Below are 14,813 nucleotides of genomic sequence, written 5' to 3'. Positions count from 1 at the left end.
TATGGTCAGTTAACTGCCCAGAAGATGAGTCAGGGTCCCCTTCAAAATTAGAGTGAGGGTAGATAGAGTTCTGGAGAATTCCTTTTTGGATGGTAGGGACTCTAGAAAACCTTTTGTGGCCCAGACCTCATCCATTTCTCCACCTCACTGTTCTGCTTACTTCCTATCCACACTCTCTCTAGTCCCCATATACCTAGAGCCAAAAGCTTGATTTTATTATGTTACATAAGAGTGCACAAACATCAATTTTTTTAATGAGAAACCAGTTTATCTTCAGTGAGCCCTGTGTGTAATCTAATAAATGAGAAAAACAGCTATCTGCCTAGAGCTCCTAATCCAAGGAAAGTCTGTTGTGCATCCCAACCTAGTGAGCTTCTCTGTGGTTCAGCTCGGAGAAACTGGATGTGCTTTTCTATGGCCACCAAACCAGTTCAGTGGATGACTTAGAAATGAAACCCAGCATCAGAACAAGGGGTTCTAGATTCCTGGACTCCAAGACTTAATGTCTTATTAGCAGTGTTCTTCTGTCAACTTACCTGGCACACACTGGATACTTGGTATATATTTGTGAATAAGAATGATAGAGACACTCGACAGTCCTTTCTAGCTTTACCTACGTAGATTGGAGGAGGTGGCTATAAAAATGTCTTTTAGGGATCCCTGGGTGGCGCAGCGGTTTGGCGCCTGCCTTTGGCCCAGGGCACGATCCTGGAGACCCGGGATCGAGTCCCACGTCGGGCTCCTGGTGCATGGAGCCTGCTTCTCCCTCTGCCTGTGTCTCTGCCTCTCTCTCTCTCTCTCTCTCTATCATAAATAAATAAAATTTTTTTTAAAAATGTCTTTTAAATTTCTGAATGTGGGGGCGCCTGAGTAGCTCAGTGGTTGGGCATCTGCCTTTGGCTCAGGGCTTGATCCCAGATGGAGCCCCACGTCGGGCTCCTTGCCCAGTGGGGAGTCTGCTTCTCCCACTCCCCCGGCTCATGCTCTCTCTCTCTCTCCCTCTCTGTCAAATAAATAAATAAAATCTTTTTTAAAAAATAAAATGAATAAATTTCTGAATGTGGAGCACAGTCCATTCTCATATTAACAGAGCAGCTGAGAAAGTAAAATGCTTATTAGCAGAAAAATTAACCATATCTCTTGAATATCTTTGAAGCTCCAGTATTTTCTAACGCAAATAAATATTCTCCAGTTGGCAGTTTTAAAGTTGATTGCTTGGTTGTTTTCAAGTCAGATGCATTTTATTGTCATTTTCCCCCTTTAATTATCATTCCTTTTTCCCCTAAACATTTAGGAAATGAAATCTGCTCAGTATTTTTGGGATATTCTTAAAATTATTTCTATTAATGTGTATAATTAGAAGAGTCCTTTTCAATACAAAAGATAGTTTGAATTACACATCTGTTTCCTATGACAGCAACTGATTTTTTTTTTCCATTCTGTGTTTTCTTTCCACTCTAGGCCTTTTCTCAAACAACAGAGAATGTATTTCGTATTTGCTCAAATGCTCTCTTCTGTATCTACATGGTTGGCCATAGTTCTTCTAATATTTATCAGCCTTTTCCCTGAGATTCTCCTGATAGTATTAAAGAATGTAAGAAGAAGAAGTGCCAGGGTAAGAACCAAGTTTATATTTTAAGTTGATTTTTGGAAGGGGCTTCAGTATCTGCCATGAACTAAGAACCTTATTTAGAGAATTGCATTAGTTACAGCATGTTAAACCCCTCCTTACAGGTTCATCACTTAATTTCTTCTTCTGCATAAAAAGTATAGTAAAAACTTCGTTATCCAATGCAGGTGGTAAGTAGATTCCTTAATAGTGTTCTATGTGACCTTTAGCAATCCATATGGAGTATCTCATATGCTCCATATGGAATTTTAAATGGAAAAAATGGGGTGTTTTTTTTTTTTTTAGCCTAGAATTTTCACACCAGGAATTTCCACACCAACATTCCAGCTTTAACCTTAGAAATTTCCCTGTGGGTTATTTGCAGATTTTTTTTTCAGTTGATAATCCCAATTTGCTTCTTTCAAACCTTCCCCTTCCTTTAATTATAGTGCTGCTTAATCTCTGTGTTGCTTCTAGCCCTGTCTTTCCAGCAGTATATTTGAACCAAAGAGAATTCCCTGGATGTGATTTCTGCATCCTTACCCTCCTGAACACACTTGTAAAGACGAAGATTGTTTTATGAGTGTGTTCTTATTTTTGCTGCTTAAATTGTAAATCTCCTGTGGGAATGAGAAGTTATTACCCTCTGCCAGCCTAATTGCTTGGCCCTGCATTGTCTAATATCTTGTAAACATTTCTAAAAAGCCTTTAAAGTTAAAGGGGTAGATTAGCTCGGAAAAGAAAAATTCTGACAAATTTTGACCAACAGGTTAATGAAATATGTCATATTCCTGCCAACACTTAACCTTGCTTTGCCTAACAAAACCCTATTTCTATCCTGTTGACACCAGCTCGATCTTATGGCCACCCCAAAGCATTATCTTCAGGAAACAATCTACCTGACCTATTCGATCAAATTTGCCAACCACTTTTACCACAAAGCTGGTTTGTCTGACTTGGGGTTTTGGCCTATTGATTTGATAGGATCCAGTGGTTGGTATCATGTAGATGTAGGAAACTAAAATGATTATAATGAGAAAATCTTCAGTGACTACATATATTAAGGAAGACCTTCATGATCAATAAGTCATTATCAGCCCCAGTCAAAAGCAATAGATTACCAATGGCATAAGCTACATTGCTTCTTGGTATCCAAAGCCAATCACTGTACAGTTAAGGTGGTCAGAACTGGCCTTAACTCACTGCTTCTGCATGCCTTGTGGGTGGCACTGGACCCAATAACAACCTAGCTAAGACTGCCTTTGTCTATTCTTGAATCCTTCCAGTAGATCCCTGACTAACTCCCTCCAGCCTGATGTTTAGCCTTGGGATGCTTTGGAAAGTGGCATTTACTTGTCTTAATATCAGTTGAACAAGGGTAAAACAAGTTGATATAACAGGTTTTCCCCAGAATGCCTTAAGTGGCAATTTGTATCAAGCCAAGTAAAAAAAATGTCACTGGAAGAAATGGTTTGGTGCCATGTTATAATAGAGAATTTGTTTGGGAAGGATCTCTGAGGTGCTCTTCTATTCCCCTTATTTGGGAGTACACTTTGGGGATGCTCCTAAATGTTTTTCTTATTTGGGTTAATGGAGCTAAGTAATGGCTCACACCCAGCTTCATGCTCTAAAGATGATACAAAAATCTCCGAAATCAAAACCTTCAAACATACCAGCTCTTCCTTAGGCCCTTTCTTTAAAAAAAAAAAAAAAAAAGAATTAGACACGGGCTGGAGGTGACCTTTACATTACTTAAGTGGAGGGAGGCTTTCACAGATAAAGACATAAAACATTCTCTTTCCATGCAAACAGTAGATTCCGAACTTCTGTTGAAAGCATGAGGTTCAGCATGAAATTTGTTTGCCTTGGGTATGTCCATGATAGGAGGAATTCTAGTGTCTGTGCTATAGCTTGGCATGCTGGTGTGCTACAACAACCAGGAAAATTTCCATAATCATCTTCATTCATTCAATCATTCATTCATCATTCCTACCCTCATTGAACCAGAACATGTGTTGAACCGCCTACTGATGAACATCTCTCTTTACATCCAATGTCTGAAAAGCTAAATGGTTTTTCAGACTCTATGGGATTTTTGAGAGTTGCAGATGAGACAAGAGTTGTGGGCACTCAGCGGCACTACCTCCTCCTCCTTTTTCCCCTTGTGAGAAAATGCAAGAGCAAAGTCGTGCATATGAATGCATAAAGGCCAACCGAAACAAGGCAGCCATGGCTATTCTGATGTCACATCTGTTTATATAAGGCCCTAGTTGGCCGGATCAAAGAGGCAGAGGCCACTTTTAAGATGAAGGAGAAAGAATATCTTCATCACCAGCAAACAATCTGACATCCTGGGTGACTTCCTACTTGGTTTTAATACCCTTCACTAAGGCATTGGCCTCGCTTTTAAAGAGAGGCTAAAGATTCTTTTGCACTGGGTCAGCCTCATACCTGAGAGGCTCCCTAATGGGGTACAGGGTGTGTCCCTACCTTAAGGTAGAAAATCCCCTGGACTTCAGCCAATAAGCATCTTGGATCCTTTGTGCACATAGCCAGAAATACCTGCCTGTGCTGTCCTCATATAGGTCTTGGCAGCTGCTTTCAGAAGGGAACTCAGCAGTGGGTAGTGAAAATGTCTCTGGCATTTGAAAAAAAAGCTAAGCCATTTACATTTAACAATTATAGAAGCAGCCTTCTGTTAGTTTCCATTCAGTGCTGCACACATGGCCTGAGGGTCCACTATAAGTTATCTACTATACGAGGTGTCGGTAGTTCAGGGATGACTCAGATGTGACCCAGCTCACGGGAAGCTCTCACTCCAGTTAAGTTATAAAGGGGATTTATACGGAGCACTTCTGTAAGCAGGTATAAAGCAGCATAGCAGACTCAGTGATCTGGTGTGTTGTAACACATCTGAGCTATTTCAAGTCACCACTACCTCCTGAAGCCACCAGTAGAAAGGCTGGTAGGGCAGCCTCCACCCCAGCTGAGTTCTGTCCTGATGTTAGCGTTGTGAAGAATTCTGCTTTCTTCGAAACTGGGTTCCCTGGTCATTTCACTCAAAGGTTAGTCTAAGCTACCTATTCCCCAGCTATCTTTTCGGGCAGTGTGGTTAATGTTTTTACCTAAAATCCCATCATTAAGGATCAGATGGCTTTTCGTTAGCTTAGACATTGACAAAAGCTACATGACCACGCTGCTGATGTGATACGGTGAAACTGCCATTGAGCGATGAACAATGGAACAGCACGATACCACTTCAAAAGAAATTTAAAATTTAGGATTTCTGATCTTTCAAAAAGTTGTATCTCCTCTAAGCACCATTGTTGGGCTCTCCCATAATCAGTGAAGGAACACCTGAACTTTCTGGCCAAGTAGTAAATACCACTTCCCATTTCCAATGGAGGACTTGTCCACATACATTTATGTAGGTTTTCTCACTAACAAGAGGGAGGCTTGACTTTGCCGATTAGACCCTGGACCACTATGATCTAAGGGGAGTGGACCTAGCAACATGGCCTTGCCTAGCATGGGATGTCTGCACAGACAAGAAGAAACATGCCAATATGGAGGGAGCCCTTTCAGAGTGACTGACAGGAAAAGGAAGAATGTCAGCTATCTGAGCAAAATTCCCAGAGAGAGCACTTTGGAATTTTTGGAGAATACAACTTACCCTCGTAGCTACAGTATTGCCAAGGATGACTATTACTCTTGCGATTCTGACAGTGTCACAACCATGGGTTCTAAGGGTAATAGCCCCATTAACTGGATTAGACAAAAAGTTGAATCCTAACATTTGTGGCTGTTGAGATGGACCTTTATGCATTGGCCTCTTTGACATACTGCTCATTGAGCCTGAGCTGGTGTCAAAGTTCTCTAGATGACTGCAAAGGAATGTGGAAATTTCATACTCTTTAGCTCATTATTTCCCTTCTTTCCTCCCCCCCACCCACCAATTGCTGGCTATATCCGTTTTTGATTGCTTTAGATACTCTTCCCATGCTCTCTACTGCCTTCTGTACTTTCAATTCCCTTTCTTTTCCCTTTATAAATTAATCTATTAACCCCTAAAATTTCTGCTTCGTAGAGGTGCTTTTATCTCTGACGGTTGGATATAAGGTTTTGAGTGCACCAAAAATGTGCTTATAGTTACAGTCTTAAGTAATTAGGCTCGTATATTAAACATGGGGTTGGGGAAATCGGTACCATGTTAATCTTGTCGTGAGATTTTTGCCCACAAAATAAAAGACAGAACAATCTAAAATTATTTTTTCCTTAGAAACTATAGGTCTCTCTAGCTTTATTCAATCAGTAATTTATTTGCATGTCGCCAACTTTATTTAAGATAAAATATGAATAGGAAAAAATACTGTTATGTTTAAACCTGTATGAATAAGTCATAAAGTATTTGCCTTTAAAAGTTTTATTGTTTATTAGATTCTGCTAGATACGTATGATACTTCAACTGGTTTCTTTTTTTAGACCTATTTTCATTAGTCACTAAGTAGATAATATGGGTAATCTTAATTAGCAGAATTGTTAAACTCATCCCCATAGTTGACCACTCATCTTCTGTTTTATGTGGGCAATACCAAAATGAGGCCTGGGTAAGAAGGAAAAACAATAACCTGTTGGGTTTTCTGATTAAGCTGTTAAGTTATCAATTTTTATTTTTTCTAGGCATGTTACAGGAGAAATGCATAGCTCTTTAGCCTACCCTTTTAAAGTGGTCTCTGTAAGAAAAAGGGGGGAAACCAACCAAATTATGTTAGAATAAAGGAAGTTAAGCATTGGTCCAAGTGGTACATGGGACTGAACTGTGGCTTAGCCAGATGTCTTCCCACTGTGTTAGTTTTGTTAGGCTTTTAACCTATAACTGCCCAAGAATAATCAGTCCCTTCATACTGTACCTGTGCGATTGGATAGAAGAGAGAGTTCCTTCGAGATTAGATTGGTGATGGACCCTGGACACAGGTCTCTGACCGATGGATTTTGAACAATGTAGGTTAGTGAATTAATGATGAGAAATAAGCCTTATTTTAATGAGAAGCCTATTTTAAAATTATTTTATTCAAAATAGTTAATCTTCCCATAAACAAAATAATTTTAAACTGTTAAACAGAGAAATAGTAGTTTGCACATATAATATAGACTATTCCTAACTCTTAACTCGACTGTTACTTCAGAAAGTAATGCCTTCAAAACTAACATGTCATTTCGACTTCGAATTCTCCAGGTTTCTTTTTAAATGTCTTACATTTCAGAGAATATTTACTTTTTTTTTTTTTTTGGTTTCTGCATTTCTCTTTTTCCTACTGCAATTTTCCACCCTATGTGCAATTGTGAACAAGGTAACGAAACGCCTCCCTTCCTCAGGAACATCTACTATCTTCATGCTTTCTCAAACTTCCAGCAATCACAGTTTCTCTTGGAGTGAATAAGGTGATTTCCTTTCTTAATGTACCAACTTGCTTGCATTCTCATTTGCTTGACACCATTTTCTGACTCCTTATGCAAAATTACTTCTCATTATTCATTTTTATATCTTCTATTAATATTGAAGAGTATTTTGTCATTTTCCTTTGATCATTTGTTCACCTTCTCAAATGTCACACTGGAGAGGAAGTGATTTTCAAACACTCGGACCATAAGTCTCTAGTCCCCTTGATCCCTGGCACGCAGTAGAAGCCACAGTGTGTCAGAGCTAGTCTGTTCACCAAGATGGGAATGTCTTGCACAAATTTCTCTTTGTTCAATACACTTACAGCACCAGCACAACTCTCAGAGGTGTTCACCAAAAGGATGGTAAGGTTCACTAATCAAACCACATTGACTCATCTACCGCATAACCTACCGGTGTCATCTCAAAAACCCCTGTTTGCCATATACTACTAATATCTGCATACTTCTCCCATGAAAATGATTCAATTCGAGTTGGAGACTTTCTTAGGTCTTTAAATGTATTCATTGAAATGTTATGCGTTTGCTATAGTGTAACCATTTGTACTTTGGGCCAAGAGTAGTTTATAGGAAATGATTTGTTTCTTCTACATTTTTATCACCAGGTAGGTTAAGCAATCTTCAAATGCTTTAAGTATCTTTACCTCACTATTACAGAGAAATCTGAGCTGTAAAAGGGCATCTGACTCATTATCCGCCAGACCTTCAGTCAGACCTCTTCTTTTACGAACATTCTCAGACGAATCTAATATATTGTAACAGGTACCTAGTGTTACACGAGCGGGCTGGCTTTTAAAGAAACAGATTAACAGCATTATAAAGAAAAAAATGAAAATACCACTCTCTAAATTTTCTCTGCTGTTGGTGTGGTGAACTTTATAACGATTCTTTACAAAAATATAAAGATGCATTCCTTGGAATATGGGAAAATCTCTATTTCAAATTTGGTAAGCCCTCAAATAAAATTCCAGGCATTTTGCAGAGCTCAGAGGGTAACAAAATTACATTGAATTTGTAAGGGGCAAGTTGCTATGGCAGTGCCATCATGTGAAAGTGCTCGTTAATACTGATTAGGAAATACAATTTTGATTTTAAAAAGATCATTGAGAAAATTGAAAATAAATATTCCAAAATTGCATCTGTATAACATCAAGTTGATTTAGCGTTGCATGTTCTTTTGGGAATTATGTGAGAATAATCCAGTGTCTTTGTACCTTCATGTGCTGTGTCTGTGTGTTTGCAGGTATACACTTAATGTACTTGTAAATGTCTGATCCCCCAAATTCATGAACAAATCTAATCACCTTTTTTAATGTCAAGTTTTATTCAAGCTAAATGTTTCAACTTTCAGAGGTAAAGGTAAAATCTTTCCCAGCTATTCAGGGGGATACTGGCCTAATTATGTAGAATGCCTCAGAATTGATTTTCCCATAAATGAGCAAATTCGTTTTATATTGTTTCATTTACCCCCAAAAAATAGTTGGGAGGAATCCTTGAACTCAGAATGACTCCTCTGTGTGTATTTTGTTTCCCACCACAGGGGCCTCTGTCATCTCAGACCTTGAGAGGTCTCTTATCCACCTGTAGAAATTTAGAGTAATTCGTGAATGAAGTTGATGAGCTTACCAGCTTGGAAAAAACTCAGTACAGCTTAGGGCAGGGCCGTCTTTCATGCACACATAAAAATTAATGATCATCAGGAATGAAATTGCAGTTCAGTTCTCTTTGGAGCTAACAAGTGTGAGTCCTCCTCATAGGCCCACGTTTTCATCAGCTGTCCACTCCCCAACCTCTCAGCAAAGAATGAAAATTAAGCTAATAGAATGGATACTTTGGTTCTTCTATCTCCTACAGTTCATCACAGTCTGCACTTGCGCTGTTGTTTTGGAAGCAGACTCCGTTTGCCCCAGTCAGCATCTTGTGTTTGAGCGACTCACGTGTTTCTATCTTCCCTCTGTAATGATCTGCTTCCTGGTAGCCTTCAAAGTCTTTGACCCTTTTATCCCAGATGGCCCTGTCCTAGGTTGTATGGTGCATTTTAACTATACTGTTTCCAGCTAATTCTGTATCCCCCTGGATTGCTTTCTTTAGCTTGGGCTGTGGTTTGGGAGACTAGGCTGGGTAGCAGACACTGCTTCTGCTTTTGGCCTCTCCAGGGCCTTAAATCCTACAATAACATAGGACTAGGAACGTAGAATTGAGAAAGTTTTATCTTTGTTGTTTTATTTTTAATGTATATTTCTTCCAGAAATATCTTTGCACATAGCATTAGTTTTTCCTCCCAGGGAAAACATTTGGCGAGTAGTTCGGCCACTGAGTTTGTCCCTTGATAGAAGCACTGTGTGACTCCTTTTCTAAGCTCTCAGTGTGAATGGCAACTATATTTTGGTTAGGGTCAGTCACCGTGACCCTGCTACCTGAACTCTTAGGAAAATAAGGGAATATGAAAGAAATGGAATGTAGTCTAGAGGACTTCTAGTCCGATCATGGCAAGGAAAGTGCACCAATAGGGGAAGAAAATAGCATACCCCTTCAGGACCCTCCACTACTCGTGTCTTAAAAGGTTGGATTTGAGAGTAGAGAATTAAAGTTAGGCTCCCTCCCAGGACAGAAGGCGTCCACTTCTCAACATCCCTGATTGAGATTCTGTGATCAGTTGGCCTACCACACACTGTCCCTGTTAATAGCATTTGAAAATGTTCAGAGGACAGCAAAGAATCTACAGATTTAGGAAAGTTTCTGTGGTCACTTTTCTTAAAAAAAAAAAAATGATGAATAAGAAAAACAGAAGTGTCAGTTGACTCATAGATACATGATCTACCAAAAAGAAAATGAATTCCAGCATTATGAGGAAGAAATATGTTTCTTCCAACAAAGGAAAAATACTTTTACACCAGTCTTTCAAAGTTGAGGATATCTTGAGATTTTTCTCTTGTCAAAATTTACGCATCCTCAAAAACAATAGTTAATTCATGCACCATGTCCCAAGTACCTGCTATGCGCCAGATGCTACACTAGATGCTGGAGATGAAACGAAGATGGCCCTATTTTCAAGGAGCACACAGACTAGAGGGTCCTTGTGGGGACAATGACAGGAGAGCCCTGGAGCAATCCAAAAGCACAAAGCAAGTCTGAATCTATTCAGTTAACAAATGAAGAAGGGATTAAAATCTGGTTATTGTGTCCCTTTTTTTTTTCCCCTGCATGTGAATAAAACTTGGCACTCTAAGATAGTTCCTTTACTCTCATACCAAAATTTACTACTTGATTTATTTTTGAAAATGCTAAACAGATGGCTTCACATCATTGTTAAAATAAACCTTTTAACTCTGTATATTTTAAATTTTTCAGAATCCGAATCTTGAACTGCCTATGTTATTGTCCTACAAGCATATTGACAGTGATTACAGCTAAAAAAGAAAGCAGGAAGAAACAACTACAAAAAGTTATCATCTCAGGATACTCAATATGCAACAAGTTAAACCACTCTCTGATGTCTGGGGGTTCAGGATCAATGTCCATTAAAATACCAAATGACTCTCTTAAGCATTTACAGTTATTGTTAAGTAGCCGTTATGGCCAAAGCTCTAAGTTATGAATCATATGAAAGTTGAAAGCACGAATAATTAGAATTTCTGGCTTTAGATAGAATAATATAACTACCAAATGGGTGCTCCTTTAACCCATGAACTCTGAATGGATCTAAATATAATAGTATAAAGTAGAAGTCATACAATGGGAATGAATAGACTTTGCTAATATTACTTTTTTTGCCTGGCAGAAGAAATAGGCTGTTTGGATCACATTTCTTGTTCCTGCTGAATGATAATCTTAAATTATTTTTTTTCAAACATGTGAAAGGAATACTTGAAAATACAAGAAGACTAAATGGTATCAGTGCATCAGAATAGTTAATCCTTTCTGTTCACCCACATGCTAATTTTGTCTTCATAGAATTGCCTTGCCAAAAAAATACCTTGAACCCTTATGTGGAAAGAATGTTCATCCTAGATATTTTTGTGAGAATCAAAACAATTACTTATTTTAGTTTTGTTCTTCTGAATTTAGTCTCACTTAATGGGTATGTGGCTACTAGATTTGAAAATAAAACATTTCCAATCACTTAGTAAGTGTAAGTAGCCCCTCAAAAGAGTTAAGATATAACAGATTTTTCCAATATTAGTTTTACTGGGATCTGAGGTGAGATAGGCAAAGCCATAGTTACAATAAAAATAAAGCCATCCGAACATCAGTCTTCTATAATTTTCGTAGAGAGGGTAAAAAATAGCTTATTTCAAACTGTTAATGGTTATTTTTTGAAAGAGGCTGCATTGGTATATATATGCAGCACTTTTTTTTTTTTTTTAACTTGCCAATTTGCGAAGGAGGGATCCATCCCAAGACAGTGATTCAGCCTGCAGAGCCATGACTGAACATGAATGTTTTCTCTCTTATCAAACATGGTTAGGTGGTGATCTGACTTTAAACCATGACATTCACCTTAGTAAAGTCCTCAACTTACTGGACTAGAAGGAGGCTTTAGCCTCCTGATGAGTTCACCTAAAACAAAAATAAATGTGAAATGTCTTTATTAAATGTTAAAATCAAACACACTTTTTTTTGGATATAAATGGCTACATTTGACTACTAGATTGAGATGGGCTCTTAAAGAATGTTTTCAGGGGGCGCCTGGCTGGCTCAGTCGGTGGAGCATGCGTCTCTTGGATCTTGGGGTCGTGAGTTCAAGTCCCATGCTGGTCATAGAGATTACTTTTTTTTTTTTTCAGTGTTTTCCTAGCGGTTTCCACTTTTGGTTGTCTTTCTGACGTGCCCATACTACTATTAGTGTTTATATTGTACCTTGATTTAGAAAAGTCTTGAATTCAGTCTCTACCGGTGTATTTATATGGTCCGTGTGGCACATTTGATTCCTCTGTATCTATTTTGTGTAAATGTTTAGGCGTAATTTTTCTTAAGTTCAAGGAAGGACATAATTTCAGTCATCAGAAACCATTCCAGCGTTCTGACCCTTTTTCATTATTTCATTTGTTCTCCTCTATCAGTGTTACTTTTCGAGTATTTTGTTAGGTGTCATTCACAGCTTACCCAAGTGTGCTGTGTTCCGGTAGCCCGTATTAGAGGTGATCCACTGAATGCAACGTCTATATTCTTTGCCTACTCCAAAGAGCTAAAAAATCAGACCCAGAAAAGCTTTTGGTGTCTTTAGTTGTTCTTGTTACAGTTGTTGCTGTGGTTACTGCTGTTTTACGTAAGTACTCTAAGGACTGTGAATACAAATGAGAGATGCTCAATATAGAGAAAGGCTCATGTAATGCAAACCATTGGAGACTGCCATAATCAGAATATCCAGGGTAGTGGAAATGTAACCAGTGGCATATAAAATTCCTTACAGCCAGGAAGAAAGGTGACTAAGGGGGATTTAGAGTCCTGTCTCAGCTACACATTATGCTGCAGCTCAGATTCATGATGGTGATGAGCATGGCCTAGATCTTGAAAGGGACCTGACTTCCTTTATGAAGGAGATTTTATCAATGAGCTAAAAAATGGCTAGCATGGGTTAGCAGATGTAATAACTCGAAGTAAGCCGTCCTACAGTATTCCTAGCACTACAATCTAACCACCTTATTTTGTGACCGAGAAAGTGGAAAAATGTAATAACAGGATCATATAGACCCATCATTTGAACAACTTTGAACTATCAAGGTGTCCTTGTGATTTTCACAACTGTTGTCCATTGTTTGAAGGTGTAACTTACTAAACGTAAAACATAAATTCCATATCTACAACATCTACACCAGCAACAGTATAAATGTAGGCCTAAATTTGCAAAATTCATAATTTAGTGATGGAATTTTTTAATAACATGCAGTATATAAATGTGCAGATTTTATGCAAGTGTTAACAAAATCATTTTTCAGCTTGCAAAACGGGACTGCAGTATTACATTTTTCACTTAAGCAATTTTTTACATCTACGTCGTTGCTTTCTATAATGACTGTGAATGCCATCTTTTATGAATGCAACTTGCCTTTTTCATTACAGAAATTTTTGTTTGATGTATCAATAAACTTTGGTATGATATGATTGATATTTTAGCCTCTTTTTTGGAAAGGTCTCAGTTTGACATAAAAATACGGAAGCAGTATGGTGACAGGAAATAGTCTTTAATTTCCTGTTTGCCTGTTTCTATATGTGTTCAACTGGCATTCTAGGGCAGAACCTAATTTGGAGAGGTTGTAGTTCTTCTGGAGGTTTGGAATGAGCCTGTCTGCATAGATTAAAGTTCAGCCAAAACAGTAAATACATACTGAAAGTCTCCTAGTGTGTACTTGGTGGTGTGCTTTCGGCTGCCCACACATTGGAGGTAGTGTGATACGTGGTCAGTGTCTCCATCTCATTGAAATCATTTGAGTCTTAAGAATCCAAACACGGGATCCCTGGGTGGCGCAGCGGTTTGGCACCTGCCTTTGGCCCAGGAAGCGATCCTGGAGACCCGGGATCGAATTCCACATCGGGCTCCAGGTGCATGGAGCCTGCTTCTCCCTCTGCCTATGTCTCTGCCTCTCTCTCTCTGTGTGACTATCATAAATAAATAAAAAATTAAAAAAAAAGAATCCAAACATGCAGCAGTTTTACAGTGGCTTGAAATTTGGTCCAAAGGTGTGTGTGTACACCTGCCTCTCCCTGCCCCCCTCCCCGCCACCTCCCAACGTTGCTCAGTCTGCGCCTAAGACCTTGTGAAAACACTGCTGTCCTTGACTGTTAAAGTTTCCCCACAGTAGCTGGTTGCATTACATTTTTACACTTTAGTCTCTGTGTTTTTGTAGCCTTTGATCTTACTAAGCCTTTGACCTACATTTAGCGAATTTCCTTTGTATTTTTATTTTTTGGTTTGGTTTTTATGTTAATTCCAGCATAGTTAACGTACAACGTTATATTAGTTTCAGGTGTCTCCTTGTTATTTTTTGGTAAGTGGGAAATGTGCAGTATTTGGAGGTGAGATCTGAGTTAAAGTTTCAGCTTTGTCACTTCGAGCCATCTTCCTCACTCCTGAAATGGTGTCGTGGGGGTGAGGGCTGATCAAATGAGGTAAAGAGATCCAAAATGCCTTGTAAAAAAATGCCTTGTAAAATATCATTATTCGGAAGAAATCATTGCTATTTTTATATTAAGGGCTTTGATCTTTTTTTTTTTTAATTTTTATTTATTTATGATAGTCACAGAGAGAGAGAGAGAGAGAGAGGCAGAGACACAGGCAGAGGGAGAAGCAGGCTCCATGCACCGGGAGCCTGACGTGGGATTCGATCCTGGGTCTCCAGGATCGCGCCCTGGGCCAAAGGCAGGCGCCAAACCGCTACGCCACCCAGGGATCCCCGGCTTTGATCTTTTTAATGAATAATTGTCATTTACCAAATTTTTATAGATGTCACTATGGTAGATTCTTTCCACTGTCTTGGATTTAATTAGTCTGTGCAAGCTTCCTCTCCTTCCCCCATCCAGCTTTGTGGGAGCTGCCTCACTGCTGAGTCTACCCAGGATTGGCCAATAAAGTAAGCATTGTGAGGAGCTGGGTGGCTTGGCCCCTTCAAACAAGCAGCACATGGAAAGGTTAGGGGCCGAGGTTATCACTATGGTTATTCAGTGCCTGTGTCCCCGCTCAAGTGCTAGCTGCATACTAATGAAGCTTGAAGGACCCAGTGCTGAGGACAGTCAGAAAAAAACA

The 14,813-nt window shown here is 39.0% G+C and overlaps 1 protein-coding gene across 8 annotated transcripts in view; it reads left to right on the top strand.

The window, feature by feature from the left end:
• Window positions 1-13,178, top strand: part of ATP11C (ATPase phospholipid transporting 11C) — a 193,199-nt gene extending 180,021 nt beyond the window's left edge. For 3 of the 8 annotated variants that reach the window (XM_025460869.3, XM_025460866.3, XM_025460865.1), the window contains 3 exons: window positions 1,462-1,615; window positions 7,727-7,831; window positions 10,421-13,178. In XM_025460869.3, the coding sequence (XP_025316654.1) occupies window positions 1,462-1,615; window positions 7,727-7,828 (256 nt within the window). In that variant the 3' untranslated portion in view covers window positions 7,829-7,831; window positions 10,421-13,178. Of the gene's footprint in view, window positions 1-1,461; window positions 1,616-1,734; window positions 1,801-6,960; window positions 7,052-7,376; window positions 7,415-7,726; window positions 7,832-10,420 lie in introns of all 8 variants that reach the window. The other 5 variants (XR_007409492.1, XR_003141712.3, XM_025460871.3 and 2 more) reach the window with 5 other exon arrangements.
• Window positions 13,179-14,813: the final 1,635 nt, after the last annotated feature.

Source organism: Canis lupus, chromosome X (assembly GCF_003254725.2).
Source record: "Canis lupus dingo isolate Sandy chromosome X, ASM325472v2, whole genome shotgun sequence".
Taxonomy (NCBI): domain Eukaryota; kingdom Metazoa; phylum Chordata; class Mammalia; order Carnivora; family Canidae; genus Canis; species Canis lupus.
This window is presented reverse-complemented; position numbering and strand designations above follow the sequence as displayed.